This window comes from Oncorhynchus mykiss, chromosome 6 (assembly GCF_013265735.2).
Source record: "Oncorhynchus mykiss isolate Arlee chromosome 6, USDA_OmykA_1.1, whole genome shotgun sequence".
NCBI lineage: Eukaryota > Metazoa > Chordata > Actinopteri > Salmoniformes > Salmonidae > Oncorhynchus > Oncorhynchus mykiss.
The window spans coordinates 18862640-18884208 of record NC_048570.1 but is presented as its reverse complement, the minus strand read 5'-3'; the positions used below and the strand labels follow the sequence as shown (position 1 = coordinate 18884208).

Genomic DNA, 21569 nt, shown 5'->3' with positions numbered 1-21569 from the left:
TTAACTTCCTCTAAATCCTTTCTCGGTAACCTCTATTTAGTACTACTGGCCTCTAGTCCCTCGTCACACACCAGTTGCTATCACACATTCAGCCTCTGTCTAAAAGACGAGCACGGGAGAGATGTGTGAACTATATTCTGGGCAATTCTATGACATTTGCTGCCCTTCCTGAGCAAGTGAGATGTACTGAGGTGTTCCCCTCAAAGAACTGAAAAACATAAAATCCTTGTATGAAGAGGAAAATGGCCTCTGTCATTATATCGTTTTACATGATGGTGAGCCTGCCATGTAGACAATATGGTGTCTTATCTTGTCTTCTTTTGAATTGTGTGTTGTATTATCAGTCCAATGATAAGTATTATAGACATCGTTTTAGTGTTTAATACACTACAGTAGAAGTTGGGGTTGGACTGGACACTCCTAAGGTTCTCTCATGTTGGTTTGTAAGGGATCAGGGAAAGGAAGAGGTGGAAAGAGGCAGCCACACTGCAATAGCATTTCTTTAAACAGCTCACACTAACATTCCAGATTAACGATGTAGCTACAAGTTAAGGCACAATAATATATAGGCTCAACTTTTAAGTATTGATCTTTGAGGCAATATTGAAAGTGATCTGGTCAAAAGTCTCTGTGCAACAACCTCGTTTAACAGAGAAGTGAAGGTAGTGCACAACACACAAAAAAACGGGTGTGAGATTCAGTGTTGTAGTCTTAAAACCGCTTTTGATAGTCTCTGTCTTGTCTCGGGATCGGACACCGATCTACTCCGTCTTGACTAAATCTCAAAACAATATGTTCATTGATTTATAATCTGTGATTGCAGACTGCGGATGGCCAGAAGACATTTTGGCAAAATTGGGGTTGGAAAATAACTTTTTAGAATCCCCAAATATTTATTGGTTTGGAATTTGTCTTGGTCTCGACCCTTCCAGTCTTGGTCTAGAATCGTAGTCGAATAAAGTGGTCTAGACTAGGCCTACAACTACACGTCATCCTTTCGTTGGGTAAAGGCAGGCTCAACTAGACAAAAGTGAAAATGAATAATGATGGGGGGATTATTTATGTTTATTCAAATTAGTTTTATTACCCAGAACAATTAACACTTTCTTCAACAAAGAATAGGCCTAATGCGCATCTCACCACTTGCATTGTGATTTTTTTCACGCAGCCCATAAAATATAATACAATTTTGTACAACTGATTAGAAGGTGTTTTTTCATACTCAGTTCTGTATGGATCTCGTGTACAATTTTGACAGATTGAAATTTGAGGTGAAGTGCTTTACGGGAAAATGGGACAATTCTTTCTCACTACAAAACTTTTCTCATCCCTGTATTGAGATACGTTTTCTGAGTCACATCTTGCGCTGGCTCCACAGTGTCCTAATCTAAACAGGAAGCCTGTACGACCCCAGTGCAGCTGTAAACAAGAGTAAGGTTGGAATCTATTCTGGCTATCGTTTCGCCAACTCTCTCTCAATTTCAGTCATAAATATTTACAATCTGTTGGAATACTCTATTCATAACGCTGCGGCTCTCTAAATAGCAACATGGCTCAGGAATTCGTTACGGCCAGAATTTAAGGGGACAAAGTAGTCGTGTTTCTAAAACCGTCATGCCCATATTGCGTAATGGCAAAATATGTTTTGTCAAAGTATGGATTTAATTGTCAAAGTATTGATTCAAATCTGGACACTTGGAATTCATAGACATCACTGGACGAGATGACATGAATGAAATCCAGGATTACCTAAATAAAATGACAGGTGAACGAACAGTGAGTGAGTGAATGCATTTTTGTTTCGCTTTGTTATCCAGCCATTTCTAGACTTTTACTAGCCTGTTTTTAACTCCCCCCCCCCCAGAAGGAGCCATATAAAACATTTATTTCGTATATGGCAACCCTTCAAAGTACATAGAAGTAGCCTAATTTTGTTAGTGTATTCATACTTTAATTTTAGTCTTGCCACTGTCACTCAGCAAATGAGCCATGTTCAGAAAGGCGGGCAGGAGTTGCGCAAAAGGGGTTTGAAGCGCGCCTAACGCCGCGTGCACACAGACTGCATCATTACATTGCTGTACGGTAAATGTTAAGTAGTCTTCGCAATTTATGTACTGCATCAGAACAAACATAATCATGCTACACATTACACATTTATTCGGTGGTTTATCTATTTACGTGTCTGATACCGCACAGAAAAGCAACGCACAAACTGGACGAATCCAAAACACTGCTAGTCTGCATAATCTGCCAGGTGAGTTGTAGTGGTGCATCCGTAGTGGTGCATGCCTCCCATTGAAATGAATGGGAATCCACCGGAAAGCATACAGTTCGACACAACCGTGTGCACAAACCTTAAATCCATTCATTTCAGTGGGCTACTGTAGCCCCCCACTGATTTCCCATTGAATTGTCAGCAAAGCAGTACATTAGGGAAATAAAAACAATCTGATACTTTGCAATGTTGATACCATCATGATCAAATTCCTACATTAATTGAAAAATATATTAAAGCTTATAATCCATATGAATGTGTGTGTGTGTGTGTGTGTGAAGGTGCCACGGGTGTTCGTCGGTAAGGAGTGTGTTGGTGGGGGCAGTGATGTTAAAGCGCTGGATAAGAGTGGGAAACTGGAGGGAATGCTTAAGTCAATCGGATTGCTGCAATGATCTTCAGGTACTGCGATGAACAACATTTCACACTATTCTGTGCAAGGCTTCTTCTTGATACTGTGACTGTGTAGGGTATCAGTGCTAGCTCACCTGTTTTTCCACACAACCTCTCATCTCTCTGTCCTTCTCTGTTTTGGCCACAGACAGCTGTGAATATCTGCACCACCTGGAAAACCCCTTGCCTTCGTTCTGTCTGCTGAACTGAGACCAAACATTGTGTGTCATCTATAGCTCTGATGTTAGTCACCCGTCTATCTTCATGACTGTAGGCCTGTCTCGGTTCCTCCAGTAATATTCCTCCAGTGATGTTTACATCCAAACATCTTTAAATCACTTAACCACTATCTTTTGTATAAATAAAATACACAAATGTTAACTAGTTCTGCTTTCGTTCTTTAAGACGTTTGCTGTATAGACGCAGACATTACAAGTCAAACAAAACTGAAGAAATAGAGGAAGACTGCACCTGTAGAAAAACAGAAAATCTTTAAACACATATTTAAGTGTGTACAAGTTTGAAAACTTGGAAAAGATTGAGATTGAGCTCAGTTAGTGCACTGGAGGATACGAAAGGATAACCCAGAGATTACACTTTGAGCTGCTGATAGGGAAGTACTTAGTCAGTCTTGTACCTGCACCACCCGTTTACTATTCCACGGTGCTAACGAAAGACACATTTAGTATCACTAGGGGTTTTCTCCCAACCAAAATGGCCCAAATCCTTACACTTTCCTGCTCGTCACCTTCTCGAGTAATTTCTTTGTCTCGGGCTGGGCCTTATTTATAGTGGCCCTGTATCTCTCTGTCTGGTAGAAGTCAGAGTCAATGGTGTCCGGTGAGTCATTAAATGTGACATACACATCCCTGTTGATCTCTGTGACCTGGTGAACCCTCTGTTTGACCCCTTTGGAGCGCCAGGTGGGTTTAGGGGGTGTAGCCGAGGGGTTCACCGCCTGGTACAGCCCCTCGCCTTCCGCCAGCGTGATCTTGTACTTGTGCCACGGACACACGATGCACATCCGCCCATCAAACTCCTGGGCACATCAAAGAAACAAACAGAAAAACACAAAAGATTGTTTAGCTATGAGAATGAGCTGTAGGAATGAGAGAGAAGAGTGGGGCTCTTCTCAACTGTCTGTCCTAGCTCCCTTTTCAAAATGCAATGGAGAAGATCCCTCCCGTCTGACACTTTCCTCCACTGCGTTTTGATGAGGCAAGGAATATAGGAGAGACAATGGAGAAAGAGCCTGGGATTCCTGGTAAAGCACAGGATTCATGAGGACAGTGTGGAACAAGTAGTAGGTCAAAGAGAAATCAGACGACTGACCTCGATATCTCCCTCCTGCAGTGGTCCACCGGTATCTGGCAAGATAAGACAGTACAACACCACTGGAATTCAGTGTCAGGGATAGATAGTATAGCCTATTCATAACATCTAACATCTAACAACCTACATCACTATACTGAGAGCATGTCTGTTTCTAAAAGGACGTATTTGGGTGTTTTAGGAGCTTGTTCGTGTCTTTTGCGTGCCCTGATACCACACAAAGAGCAATGAAGTGAATGAGGTAAGGTAAGAGGTAAGTTGAGGTAAGTTTCTCAAAAACAAGCCAAATGACAAAAAATAAAATGTCTTGACCCTTCTTTCTACAATATTCTATTTACGTTTAAACAAATGATTTAATTCAGACATTTTTATATCACAATAAATAATCATTTTAAAAAAGGTTAAATTACAACACACTTTTATAGGGTTAGGGTTCCCACACAGCCATATTTTCTTGTTACTGCGCTTGTTTACGGAGAACAGAGTCGACTACCTAAACTAATTAGCTATCGCCGAACACCTGTGTGTAGGCTAAATGGAAGACGGACACCACAAACATGTTGTCACAGGAAAATACTGTTGGCTGCAAATGTTAAAACTGTATATTTTGCATTTGTGAAATAATTTTTTTGTGATATGAAAGTAGAGGATTTTATGTTTCTAGAACCGTACCGCACCGCACCGCAATTGAGAATCGATTCATGTTTAAATGGAGTATCTGGCTGTTTTGTCTACCAGAGCCAATTCACCTCTAAACAGAAGGTCCTTGGACTATAGTAAGGTCAGGCTCCTTTCCTCCGTTATTGGGCGAATCCTAATAATGACTTTATTGTGCTGCTTTTAAAGGTCAACTGATATACTGTCCATCGTAAAACATGGGGAATGTTGGTTTGGAGGAGTGGAATTTTCTAGCCCCAATCTATTCCTTTTCCCAACCAGGGGTGTAGTACTGCCGGAGTGCGGAGGAGCGGTGCTCCCTCACTTTTTTCAATATGAGAATACACACAGCTGGTAAAACTATTTCTGGAAAATGTATTCGGATAAATTATAAATAAATTCTCTTTAATTACCACTAAAATGAAAAACAATAGAATGACAAATCAAATAAATATGTATAGCAGCCTAGAGGTACATGGTGGTTTCTTCCTTGTCTTCTCTGGCGGTGGTAAGAATGATGAAGAACTATAAGCTACATGTGTGTGTAACCGATGTGAAATGGCTAGCTAGTTAGCAGGGTGCGCGCTAATAGCGTTTCAATCAGTGACGTCACTCGCTCTGAGACCTTGAAGTAGTTGTTCTCCTTGCTCTGCAACGGCTGTGGCTTTTGTGGAGCGATGGGTAACGATGCTTCGTGGGAGGCAGTTGTTGATGTGTGCAGAGGATCCCTGGTTCGAGCCCAGGTAGGGGCGAGGAGAGGGACGGAAGCTATACTGTTACATGTGCACTGCAGAGGCCCATTGGCCCACTCTGATGCCTCATCTTCACTGTCACTTTCCAATCTTGTTGAGGATGGCTCATTGTCAGGCTCAAAAAGACTCAAATTTGCCTGGATGGCAACCAATTTTTCAAACCTTGTATTGGTCAGCCTGTTGCGTGCTTTGGTGTGTGTGTTCCCAAACATGGACCAGTTGCGCTCTGAGGCGGCTGATGTTGGTGGGATTTGGAGGATGATGGAGGCAACGGGAAAGAGCCTCAGATCCACAAAGTCCCCTCCACCAGGTGGCTGATGAGATATGTTGGCACGACTGCAAGATTGCATCTCCATCCCAAAGCTCTTGCTTGGAAGTGTACTTCGCCAGACTGTCAAGAACCTTGCCCTCATCCAGGCCAAGGTGGCGAGACACGGTAGTGATGACACCATAGGCCTTGATGATCTCTGCACCAGACAGGATGCTCTTGCCAGCATACTTGGGGTCAAACATGTACGCTGCGGTGTGTATGGGCTTCAAGCAGAAGTCTTCACACTTTTTGATGTATTTCAGAACTGCAGTTTCATCTGCTTGGAGCAACAGTGAAGTGGGCAGGGCAGTACGGATTTCTTCTCTTACATCTGCAAGCAGAGTCTGAACATCAGACAGGATGGCATTGTCTCCCTCAATCCTTGCAATGGCTACTGCTATAGGTTTCAGGAGTTTCAGGCTGCTTACCACTCTCTCCAAAAATACATCATCCGGGAGGATCCTCTTGATGGGGCTGTCCATATCGCCAGACTGTGATTGGCCATATCTTGGAGAGACTCCTTCCCCTCCAGGAGACCCACCCCAACTTGTGTTGCTGGGCTTCTTCAATGTGGTGCTATTATTCTTCTCACTTTGTTTGCAGCTATAACTTGATGACCCACATACCTAATCATTTCCTTGGTTCTCTTGTATCCATTGTTTTCAGATTCAATGCATGAGCAGCACAGCCAATGGGTGTGATGTGAGGGTAGGACTCCTCCACCTTAGACCAAGCAGCCTTCATGTTCGCAGCATTGTCTGTCACCAGTGCAAATACCTTCTGTGGTCCAAGGTGAATGATGACTGCCTTCAGCTCATCTGCAATGTAGAGACCGGTGGGTCTGTTGTCCCTCGTTTCTGTGTTCTTGTAGAATACTGGTTGAGGGGTGGAGATGATGTAGTTAATTATTCCTTGCCCATGAACATTCGACCACCCATCAGAGATTATTGCAATACAGTCTACTTTCTCTATGATTTGCTTGACCTACACGAACTCTGTTGAACTCTGCATCCAGCAAATTAGTAGATAAAGCATGTCTGGTTGGAGGGGTGTATGCTGGGAAAAGAACATTCAGAAATCTCTTCCAATACACATTTCCTGTGAGCATCGGAGGTGAGCTAGTGGCATACACAGCTCGAGCAAGACATTCATCAGCATTTCTCTGACTACGTTCCTCCATTGATAAAAAAAACTTCTGATTCCAGGAGGACCACGAGCTGTTGTTATCGATAAGGTGTCGGATTCATAATTTTCACCTCAAATAGAAGTAGAGGGACTTTTGTCAGAGGTTGCCTGTTGTGAGCGCTGAGGGAACTTTATGCAGAAGTTAGAGCAAAGCTGAATCAATGTCTTGCAAGATCACATAATGATTGCATAAGAAAACTTAATATACAGTAATACCATAGCATAGTAGGCCTATAACGTTACTGTTACACCTAAAACACCTCATTTCGAACTATATTTTAGGATGGATAGCTGAAGAGTCACATTTTTTTCCTCATGTGCCAAAACTCAACAGAACGCACCACTTGGCAAGATGTATGTTTGTATTATAACAAAATGGAAGAAAGGCTATTAGTTTGTTAACACCATCTGCTCTAGTTCGCTCATGAAACAGTAATTCAAGGAGATCTAAATGCATATTACCATGAAACTAATTGAGAACAACCAAATGATTGGCACGGAGATGCAGTTTGGATGTTTCACTAGTAAAATATGAAGAATTATCATTCACCATTGACAGTGATGATGGCCTATTTTGAAATGAGGTAGCCTATGCCTAACTTGGTATATAAATATAAATATAACATTTTCTTTAGACAACATGTATGGGCATAGGCAGTTGTTGCAATTGGAGGATGCATTTTATGCATATTCTATAATCATAGGCTATTCAATTGGCTACATCTGTTGGTACAAACTTTGACTTAGGAAACTACGAAATCATGAAGAAAAAAAAATTGTCACTCTCTCACCCAGAAAATAAATACACAACTATCCCCAACATCCATTTTGCACACACCCATGACCCGATCCTTACGGTAGCAGCGCATGTCCATGGCGTGGAGCTTGCCCTGGTGGCACAGAACCAGCACATCCCTCCCGCCCACCAGCTTGGTGACACGCTTGGCCTGGACAACGTCTTCTTTCCTCCCGATGAAGTGGGAGGATGGAGGTGGCGATGAAGAGGAGGATGTAGGGGATGTCTGCTCTTCCTCAGAGAACATATTGACAACTTCCAAATGTAGATGCACTCCTGGGAGAGAGAGATAAACATTTAGTAGTTTGTGTGTGTGTGTGTGTGTGTATGTTTTAACATCAACCTGAACTAGGTTTAAACTAAAGGGGCAGCAGGTAGCCTAGTGGTTAGGGCGTTGGACTAGTAACCAAAAGGCAAGATCGACAAGATCGAATCCCTGAGCTGACAAGGTAAAAATCTGTCATTCTGTCCCTGATCAAGGCAGTTAACCCACTGTTCCTAGGCCATCATTGAAAATAAGAATTGGTTCTTAACTGACTTGCCTAGTGAAATAAAGATCACTGTAATCTAAAAAAATGTAAGCACAAACATGCATCTAATCTCTCATAGACAGATTCACATATAAATGGCTAAAGTACAATTTTCCCGAGAATTTTACTTATGGATAACCGAGATTAGCATTCATCAAGCACTCTGGCAGGCTCCACAATTTGTGTTGCATGTTAAGCTTTGTTCACGTTACCCATAAGCACATTATGTTCTGGCGGATGTAATGCATTTCAATGACCATGTCAATGCCCCCTTGTGGTTGAAGGCTCCAGATCTCCGAGAGAGACAGACTCTCCTCCATCTTGCATTACAAACACTACACTCAGGTAAAACAATATAGCCCAATGGCTTCTCAAAACAGCCCACAAGGCTTGAAAACTAGCCCAAAACCCTTTTTTTGTAGCAAGAGAACAGTTGGCACATTTAAACCAATAAACCCTTTTTCCACAAAGTTATTGAGCGAATTAAGAAGGAATATCGGCGTACATATTTGCATATGTTATGATCTTGTGACGACTATCTGAATTCCTGGAAAGAGTATGATCTTTTATCTCAGCATGTATACAGATGATCCCTTCTCCCTGTTTTTGTTTGCTGGAAATGTTTATACTGGAGACTTATCAAAACAAACTGTGTAACCTAGCATTCATAGCGGCTAAGAAATGCATTGCCATTAATTGGAAGGTTGATTATCCTGTCAAATGGATGGCAGAAATATCAAGTTATGTATCACTAGATTTAATTTATTACAAGATTAAGGGTAAACTGTGCAACTTTCATAAGGTCGGGTGCCTTATATGGAATACCCTACTGTATGACAAAAGACGTCTGTACTGAAAACATTTTTTAAAAATTAGTTGAGCAGTCGCAAATAGTAAAAAATAATAATAATGGCACATAAGACACCTGTATGATTTGCACCTGTCTCAGTGGACTAATCCATTGAAGAGGCTGCAGGGATGTCACGGTCCAAGAATTTGGGGATTGTGGTTTAGATGCAAAACGCATGTCTCTCTCCAGAATGCACTCTATCCCGCTATTTTGTGGGCATTCATTGTTTCAAAACTTAATTGTGTGCCTTCTATCAATTCCCCATTACATACATCACCAGTAGTAGCCTACATTTACCATTAATTCACATCATTTCTAACCTGCAATGTTTGTTTGGTTATGGTAATTTATGTTAATGAATTCAATATATTATAGTCATTTACTGTTCATTCTCATTGTTGGGGTGAACATTGTTTTGCAGAACTCTCAACCTATAATACACTTGTGAAAAACAAGGTTTCGTTAATTTCATTACATTTATTGTCTTTTTAAGCTGTTTTGTCGACGTTTACTGACACCGACCATATTCAACTGGTGTTGAGAGTTCGTAAATGCATCAGTTATTCTGCGCTCTGAGACAGGTACTCAGACGAGAGTGCTCTGAAATCGGAGTAGATAGCTAGAACGAATTTACTAACGCACCCGAATGTCCATTGAGAACGCGCAATGACTATACCACTTCGCTAAATTACGGGAATAATCAAGTCAATAAGTATTGGGTAGTTAGTTAGCATAATTGTTAACCAACATAACGTGTAAGGTCATTTATTTGAAAAGTCATTACATTGGTCAGCATTTTCTTAACATTTGTCATAATTAGTTAAAGCAATGAATGTATCCTTTGGCTGCATATATTCCGACCATTTTCTTATAATCTGAAAACGTTGTGAAGCCTAGCCGATTTTCTGAAGAATTGCATTATAGGCCCTAAAAAAAATTTGCTGAGTCCACTGATTGTATACGTCGGCTTTTGGTGAATGCAGAAGGACATCCCAGAACTTTTGGCATACAAACTATATACTACATTTACGTCACATGTTATATAAATAATCTAATATCAAGCATTACTAGCAGGCCAATGCTCTGGTTAAACCGGATGTCCTCAGATAACTCTGGGCCCAGTGTCCTCAGTCAAGTTTAGAGCCTACGTGCAATAACATGATTATCCGAAGGACACACAGCTGCCATCACGCAAATATACTCCCCTGTAAACTACAAAGAACATCCTGCAACACTAACGAGCTTAGAGTGCCAAACTATCTCACTGACATTGACCCTTGCATGCACTCCTGCAAAGACAGGAAACACCTGAGCCTAAAGCAGACATTACCAGTCCCTAAATCCACGCTTCCTTGACACACATACATTTCATGAGCACTGTACACTCACACTCTACCCCCCCCCCCCCCCCCCCCCCCCTACTGGTCAGGTGCCAAGAGCAAAGGACTTTGCTGTGCACCAATGGGGCCCCTGCTCTGACTAGAGCAGGCCCGCCTCCAACTCTTCAGGACCAGTCAGAAGACCAACACGACGAGACTCCACCTACATTATTCTGTGTATACATTCTGCTGTAAACTCTGGCTAAGCACCCCCTTCCTGGGCTGACTCCTTCTGAGCCAAAGGAATAGGGTCCGTGCACGTTAAACTGCAGGACAAGATATCTTTTGACTCAATAAACTGCCTTTTTGCTATACTTGATTACACTCTGTCCAGCGTCCATGATTTGGTCTCACTCTCCTGTTTTACAGCACCAACAAATTGGTAGCAGAGGATGGTTATTCTTCCTGAATTAGATCCACGATAGGTCGGTGTGAGAGGCGAGACAAATCATCCGGTTCGAATCAGACGGAAGGATTGACCTGTAGTCTAGGAGACTTTCAACCGTTCGACTTGTCTCAGGTAACTGATCAGAGATCTCTACCAAAAGGTAAGCAGAGCCTGTTAAATCAAAATCTGCATATTGTATCTTAGCCTAAACCAAATTTTGATCAGAAAGTACTGAGAGTGAGTATGAATCGTTGCCAAATTTTGATACTAAACTGTTGAAGGCATAGGTCAAAAGATATCTTGTGCATAATATAACTTTTTATGATTTGTTAATGTGAATAATTGATCAACTGAAATCTGCATAGAAAACCATCCTATTTTTTGAATAGGTTGTGTATGAAGTGAAGTTGAGTAGTAGACTGAAATCTGCATAGAAAACCGTCCTATTTTTTTTCTCAATAGGTTGTGTATGAAGTGAAGTCAGGTAGAATTAATATAACCAGATTTGACATTCCGCGATTCCGTGACTGGGGATGCATTTGTGCCCAATTCAGAGAAAACATTTGTTGGGGAATAATTGCCATACTGTGAATACATAAACGGTGTAAAATTGACGGCCGCTGAGCCCAAATACTGCCCATACCAGCCGCCGTGCTGAATGCTGACTGGCTGCCATCTTACTTTTTCTGCTGTGGGTATTCACCAGATGCTAATATTATTCTGATAATTGTTACACACCCGCCTAAATTCACTAATATATTGTTCCAAAAGGAAATTACTGAATTAATTCTAGAAAGTACTTAAATAAGCCGCAGAGCTGAGCACGGACTTTTGAAAGAGTCACAGAGCTGAGCACTGCTTTTGATTGACAAGCCGCCGAGCTATACACTGATTTTTAGTTTTTAATTTCTATCGATATTTCCTAAAGAGATAGAATTATTCTGACAATTGTTATAGAAGCGCCTGAATTCACTAATATATTGTTCCAAAAGGTGATTGCTGAATTATTTTTAGAAAGTATTTAAATAATTGACTGAACAAATCAGAATAAAAAATACTGGTTCCCAAAGTGATAAAATTATTCTGACAATTGTTATAGAAGCGCCTGAATTCACTAATTTATTGTTCCAAAAGGTAATCGCCGAATCATTTCTAGAAAATCCCTAAATAAATCGCTGAACAAATTAAAATAAACTACCGGAGAAACACACACGTGGCTGGCACCACATACTGGGAAACCTTTGTATGCGAGGGTGGGGTCTGTGCCGACAACCGCGAATACATCCCTGGTTTCGACCAAGGACGGGCTAAGTATACAAAGATAGAAATGAACACATATACACTGAGGACTGACTGAAACCTAGAGGACACATTACAGACATTACCAGATGAGCTAGAATAAGAATTAGGAGCCAAATAAGACCTTTTTCAGATAATCACTGCCTTAGTTATTTCTTGCCTAACCACGTTAATAATTACCTTAGCAGTTCACGTAATTATTTTGTGCCCCAAGCTGAGACACTGATGACTGCCCCTACACTGAAGACTGGGACGAAGACATGATGCACCTGACCCCACCTATCAGGTGTTGTACCATTGTGTGTGGCCCAGAGGGGGTGGCAGCACCGGTCATCCTACAACCAAGGAACCTCCATGCACCCCTGACCTGGACGGATGAAGCATCAACAGCTTTTGCACTCCTGAAAACAGATCTATCAGCGGCAGCAGCGGTGATTGCACCTGACTACAACAACAAGTGAACACAGAGAAAAATATGGCAGATGCACTCAACGCAGAAGAAGGACTGACCCACTCTTGTGCTGAAAGAGCGGTACAAGAACTAAAACTGAGACCAGACCTGAAGAATGAACCACTGACCAATCCCGACCAATGGCTGTACACTGATGGCTGCTGCTACAAAGGAGAAGAAGGAAACATAGCAGCCTATGCGGTGGTACAGCAACTCCCAGACGGTTCACATGTCACCCTTGAATCAGCCATCATCCCTCAACCAGCATCTGCCCAATTAGCTGAAATCATCGGATTGACGCAGGCCCTCATCAGAGGAAAAGGAAAGACTGTGAATATCTATACAGACTCAGCCTATGCCCATGGAGCAGTCCACACTGATGGACCCAGAACTTTTACGAGAAGCACATGGCCCCACACACGAAGGAAAACTAAAGACCCTTCAAAAGGTCTCGCACATCTGGTGGCACCCTCATGAAAAATATGACTGACTTATTTTATGACGATGACTTATTTTATGACGAATGCAATGTTTTTGACAGCCACAACCCGAAGAAGCCATATCAAACATACCTAATGCATATTTTCAGGACAGTAGCATAGAACGCTATCTCTTAGTTATGGTAGATAGGTGTCCAAATGGTTAGAAGCAATACCAACAGCAAAAGAGAATGCTAGGTCAGTCATTAAGTGGCTACAAACCAAACTAATACCCAGGTATGGCATCCCAAGACAAATCAAATTTGACAAATGGCTCACATTTCAGTAACAAACACCTGAGACAGGTGGAAGAAAGATTTGGCATAACCCACAGATTTGGATCTGTGTACAGACCCCAATCCCAAAATCTGGTGGAACGTCAAACCAAAAGCAAAAGCTAAGATAGCTAAAGTATGTGCCTCATGGGATAATGACTGGTAGAGTCATGCATGGTCCACCAAGGGAGGGAGGTCATATGCCCGCCCTTGATGTACAACAAATTGTAATGTCTGATTATGTGAAAAAACTGACGGTTCTCTCTGCAGCACTCTCTACCCAGGTTCTCAAGGTCCAGGAGGGGGAGCTGCCGGGGGACACGCCACCACTGAAGGTAAAGGTTGGTGACTGGGTGAGGGTTAAAGTCCACAAGAGAAAGTGGCTGGAACCCAGGTGGACTGGACCGTACGAAGTGAAGGAGGTTACTTCACACTCAGTCCAGGTCAAAGGTAAATCAGGCGCACCTTGGCACCACCTTACACATTGCACCCCAGCCCCAACTCCTTCCAGAACACTGACTGAAGTCTGAGCTGATTTGAACAGCCTAAATTTGATACCAAATGAAGACACTCCTGATTCAGGTGATGGAGTATCAAACTCCACCTCCCCTGAAAAAGGAACCTCGCCCAGTTAACCTTTCTGATCTCCCCATCCCGGATCCGGGATCGTGAATACAGACTCAAGCTCATTACCATAACGCAACGTTAACTATTCATGAAAATCGCAAATGAAATGAAATAAATATGCTAGCTCTCAAGCTTAGCCTTTTGTTAACAACACTGTCATCTCAGATTTTCAAAATATGCTTCTCAACCATTGCAAAACAAGCATTTGTGTAACAGTATTGATGGCTAACGTAGCATTTAGCATTAGCATTCAGCTGGCAACATTTACACAAAAAAACAGAAAAGCATTCAAATAAAATCATTTACCTTTGAAGAACTTCAGATGTTTTCAATGAGGAGACTCTCAGATAGCAAATGTTCAGTTTTTCCTGAAAGATTATTTCTTTAGGACAAATCGCTCCGTTTTCTGCGTCACGTTTAGCTATGAAAAAACCCCTGTATCCAGGATTGTGTAAATCTATCAGCAAGCTCATTAGCATAACACAACGTTAACTATTTATGAAAATCGCAAATGAAATGAAATAAATATGCCATCTCTCAAGCTTAGCCTTTTGTAAACAACACTGTCATCTCAGATTTTCAAAATATGCTTCTCAACCATAGGAAAACAATCATTTGTGTAAAAGTAGCTAGCTAGCGTTAGCATTTCGCGTTAGCATTTAGCGTTAGCATTAGCGTTAGCATCCAGCACGCAACATTAACAAAAACATAAAAGCCTTCAAATAAAATCATTTACCTTTGAAGAACTTCTGATGTTTTCAATGAGGATACTCTCAGTTAGATAGCAGATGCTCAGTTTTTCCAAAAATATTCCTTGTGTATTAGAAATAGCTCCGTTTTATACATCACATTTGGCTACCAAAAAAAATCTGAAAATTCAGTCCTCAAAACGCGAACTTTTTTCCAAATTAACTCCATAATATCGACTGAAAACATGGCAAACGTTGTTTAGAATCAATCATCAAGGTGTTTTTCACATATCTCTTCATTGATACATCGTTCTTGGACACATGCTTTCTCCCCTGAATCAAATGGTAAAGTAGAAGCAGCTGGCAATTGCGCACCGAATTCGACGCAGGACACCAGGCGGACACTTGGAAAATGTAGTCTCTTATGGTCAATCTTCCAATGATATGCCTACAAATACGTCACAATGCTGCTAAGACCTTGGGCGAACGACAGAAAGTGTAGGCTCATTCGTTGCGCAATCACAGCCATATAAGGAGAGAATGGAAAACAGAGCTTCAGAAATTCTGCTAATTCCTGGGTGATGCATAATCTTGGTTTCGCCTGTAGAATGAGTTCTGGGGCACTTACAGACAAAATCTTTGCAGATTCTGAAACTTCAGAGTGTTTTCTTTCCAAAACTGTCAAGAATATGCATAGTCGAGCATCTTTTCGTGACAAAATATCGCGCTTAAAACGGGAACGTTTTTTATCCAAAAATGAAATAGCGCCCCTAGAGCTCTAACAGGTTAAAGGGATATTTCTCTCTCCCTGGGCAAGGCTAGGAATATCTGAACCACTGTTTGTGATATTCCTACTGATATTTGAAGTAACCCTAGGCACTCTCACATGGTTAATAGAACAACAAACACATACTAAAGCATCAACCCCTCTCACCCCAACCCCTATCCCTGATAACATTCCTAGCACCACTCCCTTCAATCTCACACGCACCAAACGTAGCACTCTCCTATAGTTTTCGCGTCTTAATAGACGTGAAGAGGGGGACTCAAAAGTTTGGTTCCTACCAAATTGTTTGGTTGCTTCATATTTTATTTCTATTGTTCACGTCTAATAAGATGTGAAGAGGGGGATTTGTTATATAAATAATCTAATATCAAGCATTACTAGCAGGCCAATGCTCTGGTTAAACCGGATGTCCTCAGATAACTCTGGGCCCAGTGTCCTCAGTCAAGTTTAGAGCCTACGTGCAATAACATGATTATCCGAAGGACACACAGCTGCCATCACGCAAATATACTCCCCTGTAAACTACAAAGAACATCCTGCAACACTAACGAGCTTAGAGTGCCAAACTATCTCACTGACATTGACCCTAAAGCAGACATTACCAGTCCCTAAATCCACGCTTCCTTGACACACATACATTTCATGAGCACTGTACACTCACACTCTCCCCCCCCACTGGTCGGGTGCCAAGAGCAAAGGACTTTGCTGTGCACCAATGGGGCCCCTGCTCTGGCTAGAGCAGGCCTGCCTTTTTGCTATACTTGATTACACTCTATCCAGCGTCCATGATTTGGTCTCACTCTCCTGTTTTACAACACCAACACACATACTACAGTTAGTATGAGTATTCGAACACAGCTCTGGTCTTTCAATAGACCTAGCAAGCTAATCAAATTGATAAGGTTAAATTATTATTATTTTTGCATTGCTGTTTTCAGTTTACACAGGCTTAGTACTTATACGTTTTGTTCTGATAGAATAGCAGTCAGTTAACATGACCTTTATGAATTATGAAGCCTTTGTGCTTTAAAAAAACACATTCAAAAATGTATTTAAAAAGTGACCTTAGCTGATTAATATTATTTCATACAACAAAACATATAAGATTTCCTAAGCATGCGTTTACCACAGACATTATTATCGAAGTTTATCCCCCCCAAAAAAACAAAATGACATTAATTTTCCTCAGGCTTTGTCCATGGCGGAGTTAGTGCCTACAAATAGACACTATTACTAAATTGAGCACGTTTACGCAAGTCTTATTTTTATCTAACAAGTGGAGCGTATTAGGCTACCTCTCGAGGTATGAAATATGATAGCTGACGTTTACTAACCCCTCTGCAATGAGCGTTGAACTGGTACTAACCAGAGAGGAAGAGAAGAGATTTTACTCCACCCAAAAATCTGTCCACAAAGTAAGGACTTTTTGAATGGAGGTCAATGGAGTGTCGAATTTGGTCAACAAAACATGTAATAGCTAATTTTGCTACGTCAGGTCTATTACGTTGTGTAATGGTTAGTTTGTTACGAATGCACTGATATAGGCCTAAGTGGCAAATTTGGGAAGGATGTTTTTGTATATATTGGAGTTGTGCACGTTCTCAAAGAGATACATAGAAGACGCATCATGCATATAACCCATTTTAGCATGGACATTGTCACTGAGGGCTTCCATCACTTTAAAATAGTCAACTGGCAATGAAGAAGAACATTTACTACTTTAAAATGGCGTCTTTGCCCATGATGTCATAGACACTTTAATGGCACACATACAAAGATGAGTCCTATCTCTATTGCCACGTTCATGTGCTAGTCGGAACTAGGAAACTCTGACTTGCTAACTGGTTGTAGTTATACACATGCCAGGGTTTCCATTAGCCAGTAAAATAAAAGCCTATAAATAAAATCAGCAAAAAAATATATAAAAGCCTATAAATGAAAGTGGTGCCAATTGCCCTGGAGAAGAAGGAAAAAAATCCAATAGTGAAAAAATGCTTCTTAGCCTATTAATTGATGGAAATACAAGAGTGTGTACAGTATATTTGTTATGTATCTGGTCACAGGTGTACAGCATACAGAGACTGACTGGAAAATCTGTGAGACAGTGCAAGAACTGCTTGTGGTGCTTTCAAGACAACTGGGAATTCAGAAAAATGGTAGTAAAATCATGACGTCAGTGATCTTCAGGTTCGAAAGTCGGACCTCTAGAAAGAGGCCTGAGTTCCCAAATTGGAATTCCTAGTTGGATGACAGTTCAAAGCGATTTTTATCAGTCGGAGCTCGTTTTTTCCCCAGATCCCAGTTGTCTTGAACACACTGAAGTCGGAAGTCGTAGATTTCCCATTTAGTTTTTCCCATTTGTTTTGAATGCGGCATCAAACGGCAACGGAAGGCAGGCTTCATCAACTCGCCCCACACCACTTAGCTGGAGGCAGTATGCGTTTTGAAAACATATAGCCTACTTAATTGTTTGAAACCTGAACGTTTTAATACATATGAGGCACGGCTTACCTTGCTTTTAAGTAGCCTATTCTCGATTTCTAACTGGATATTTTCATCTCTGTCACATGAAACCACTCACATGTGCAGTGCCGTTTATGGAACGAACATTCCGCATTGTTGCGCTTATAATGTGAATAAATACTAGTTTATGAACATTTTAAGATTGACGTTCTGATCTGTTGCATCAGACTCATTGCTTATTTTTTATGTAGCCTACTGGTTGTATGAATTTGGGATCTATCGTCCCACAACGGTCCCAGTCTGTTTGGAATAGGCTATTTCTTTCTCGCCAAGCTGACCAACAGAATAGGATGCCTAAACGTTTATACTATAGTTGATTGACATAGGCTAGTGGTTTTGCTACTTTTTACTATAACATGTTCAAAGTGCACATCAGAATTTGGTAAGATCGTTGGCACATAGTTACATCATTGACATGCATGTTCTGTTAATATTGTAATGAAACAGCAGGGAGCAGGTCTCGAACCCTCGACTTTCTAGCCCGAGATCCGGCGCGCTATCGACAGAACAATCTTTGTTCTGACTAAGCCGCTGGCGCGGCAATGTTTGGTGTTACATTTAATAGTATCCCAATGGAAACATGTTTTATTATGTTTCATACCGCGCTGTAATTGTATAACCTGAATCAGTCACGTGTTTTTCATATTTCCAAAATGCCATCAATCTAATGGCATTACCACAAATTCCCTGTTCTAGATGAGAACTGTGTTGTTTTTTGATAATACAACAATTTAAATATTTAAATTACGCGATTGACCACGGCTATGTCCCTTTTCTACACAGTCTCTCTCCTGTCCTCCTTTCGTCAAATCTGACCACGACTCCGGTGTGGACTAAAAATTGGTCTACTTTGAATACCTGCTGATGGTAGTGAGCAGGTTGTTGCTGAGTGATTGGATGGGGGGGCCGGAGGTGTGTGTGTGTGTGTGTGTGTGTGTGTGTGTGTGTGTGTGTGTTGAGAGAGCGCTACAGCTATTGGCTGAGTCACGTAAGCGAGAGAGCAGCAAGCACGCATGTCGTGACAACTTTTTTACCAGTTGTAGGTAGGCTATTTAGGCTGCCTATCAAATAAAATACTCACTCTCGTCCACTTACCCTGCCTTATGTCCTTGGGGAATCCCCGCCGGCATATCTGTCGTCGGTCCAAACAAGGGAAGTTTACAACGTAAGCCCCTCAGCCCTCGTTTTAATGGAGTTTGCGAGTGTACAATTATGTCCACTTCGGGGCCTGAAACGCCCCATAATTCAATTCGCGATGATTGTACATCCGCTAAGAGAAGTCAAAACGTAAAACTTCAACGTCAATAATGGAGTCAACATACAATTTGGATGTAAAAACGAATGTAAATAAGTTAGAAATGTTGCTACTAATGAACAAACACGTCTCGTAAAAGTAATGATGTTTTATTTTGCCTAGTTTTTGGAAATTGTAGAAAGAAACAATGTTTCCTCCAGAAGTTCCAGCTAGTAATTCATTTGCTAGCTATCATACAGTAGGTGTATAATTATGTAATGACTGAAAAAGCAGGGAGCAGGTCTCGAACCCTCGACGTTCGAAGCCCGCGGTCCGGCACGCTATCGACTTTGCCGCAAAGCATGCTCGTGTGGCAGGGTCGTTACAGTTATATAGAGTAATATAAGTAGACATGCAATCATAATTGACTGTAAGCGCATATAAACCACCCACAAGCTACCGGTGGCTGAAAACACAGTCGTTGCGGGATGAACGACTGACACATTTCCGGGCAAGGGCGGTCCATTTAAAAATCATTCCTTCCTCCCTCGCCCTTTTTTTAAATGTATTTTTTATTAACAACAAATCAATACAGGAAGTACATGAGGGAGCACAAGTATATATGGATAATATACAATGGACAATTGAGCTAGCGGGTACAATATCACATTACACAAGGACCTTAAGGGACATACATACACTTATAATTCTAAAAGCTTTTTTGTTAGTAGAGTATTTAATTGTCTTAAAATACAGTTACATTTATTTTTGTAAGGTAAGAAAATGTGTTTCTTTGTTTGTAAATTTACATTTGTGAATATGAAATTTGGCCAAAAATATAATGAAATTAATTACATAAATGTTTCAGCTTATTTCTATCGTAGGTAAAGAATCCAAGCAGTACATCACTCCACAATAGTGTAAGATCTTCATAAATGTGTTCAATTATAAATCTACTGATGTCTTGCCACAGTTTTCTTACATGAATACAATGCCAAAAAAAGACGCAACACTGTTTCTGGGTGGTCATTACAAAAGGAGCAATTTGAGTTGATGTTTTCCTTAAACTTCTTCATATAGTGGTTGGCAGGAAAATATTTATGAATAATTTTAAAGGAAACTTCCTTAATTTTGTTAACAAGTAGGCATGTGTGTGGCAACATCCAAACTTTTTCCCAACATCCTCCCTCGCCCCTTGTCCTGCAAGTGTATACTCGTCAGACGTCATGATACATCAATATAAGTGTCACTTAATTTTGAGGGCTGAGGGGATTGGGTGTGTCTTTTAAGTGTTTGGAATGCATCCTTAGATTGTTCTTATAGACATGCTTATTTCCAACACTTTTTCCATAAAACATGAATACGCTAGAACTGATGCACATTAAGAAATAATGGAGATAAATAACTGGAAAACTAGTTTGGATGCACAAGAGCGCATTATATCAATTTGCTAGGAGGTGTTTTGAACTGCATTCTAATGTTGACTTTGCTTAATTAAGAAAACGGTATCAAGCGAAGTGTTTAATGTATGCTCTGTTCTTGGGTCTCGGGCTGCCCGAGTGGACATTTGAAATGGAAGTTATGGAACTCCCTTGCGTGGTTCTTTTTTTGGGGGAAAAGTCCTCAATGAAACTGACATTAAATGTGGAGAATGATACATTTGCCTCTGTTGGCCATCAAGTAGCCTATTGATTTATATTCCATTGTAGGCTACCATTTGATACAATACATATTGTAATGACCTGGCTAGATCATAAATTAACAAATGTCCATACCGAGAATTTAGTTTACGAATTCTCGGTTTATTAACCCAACTCAACACAGGCTACTGTTTGGCCGTAGCTCATGCCAAAAAAATCAAGGATAACAGTATAAAACAACCGTGACCATCTCTTGTTAAGACAAAACGTGAGAGAGAACAATGGCTAAGCATTGTCTTAAACTTGCGGTGCTCCACCCCCCTGCCAACCCCCTCCCCCTTGCTGTTCCGCCCACCACAAGGATGCCCGGCACTGGAACATCCCAGGCATTCCCGTGGTTGGCAGATAGCAGGTTGACTGGCATGTCAGTAACTGGGTACTGGTAAATCCAACACAACAAACGAACAGCATAACTCATGACACACAGCTGTCTGTGTGGGCCGGTACACAACCCCCCCCCCCCCCCCCCCCCACCCAGCCCCCACCACAAAGTCCCTCATCCCAGAGGGAACAAACAAAGTCTCTGAAACGACCCGGATCTATTTTACTATAGTTATATTTTGTTTGTTTTTAGTCCTTCCTCTATATCTGATGTCCATCCAGTTTGATTTCTATTTGTAACTGTGCTATTTCACAATTTCTGAACCTATATGCATTT

The 21569-nt window shown here is 41.2% G+C and overlaps 1 protein-coding gene and 1 pseudogene across 1 annotated transcript; one reads left to right on the top strand and one right to left on the bottom strand.

Moving 5' to 3' along the window:
- Positions 1-1064: 1064 nt before the first annotated feature.
- Positions 1065-19692, bottom strand: LOC110525394 (Rieske domain-containing protein). The gene is made up of 4 exons (XM_021605463.2): positions 19073-19692; positions 7761-7976; positions 4001-4035; positions 1065-3707 (listed from the first exon to the last, which is right to left on the bottom strand). Exons 2-4 carry the CDS (start codon positions 7945-7947, stop codon positions 3396-3398), a joined length of 534 nt encoding a protein of 177 aa, XP_021461138.2. The 5' UTR covers positions 7948-7976; positions 19073-19692; the 3' UTR covers positions 1065-3395.
- Positions 1550-3039, top strand: LOC110525395 (annotated as a pseudogene).
- Positions 19693-21569: the final 1877 nt, after the last annotated feature.

Excerpts from the sequence above, each read along its gene's own strand:
- LOC110525394 (XM_021605463.2), bottom strand. The coding sequence starts at position 7,947 with ATGTTCTCTGAGGAAGAGCAGACATCCCCTACATCCTCCTCTTCATCG. Across the intron at positions 4,036-7,760 it reads CATGGACATGCGCTGCTACC|ATACCGGTGGACCACTGCAG; the intron begins GTAAGGATCGGG and ends TTATCTTGCCAG. Across the intron at positions 3,708-4,000 it reads TGCAGGAGGGAGATATCGAG|GAGTTTGATGGGCGGATGTG; the intron begins GTCAGTCGTCTG and ends TGATGTGCCCAG.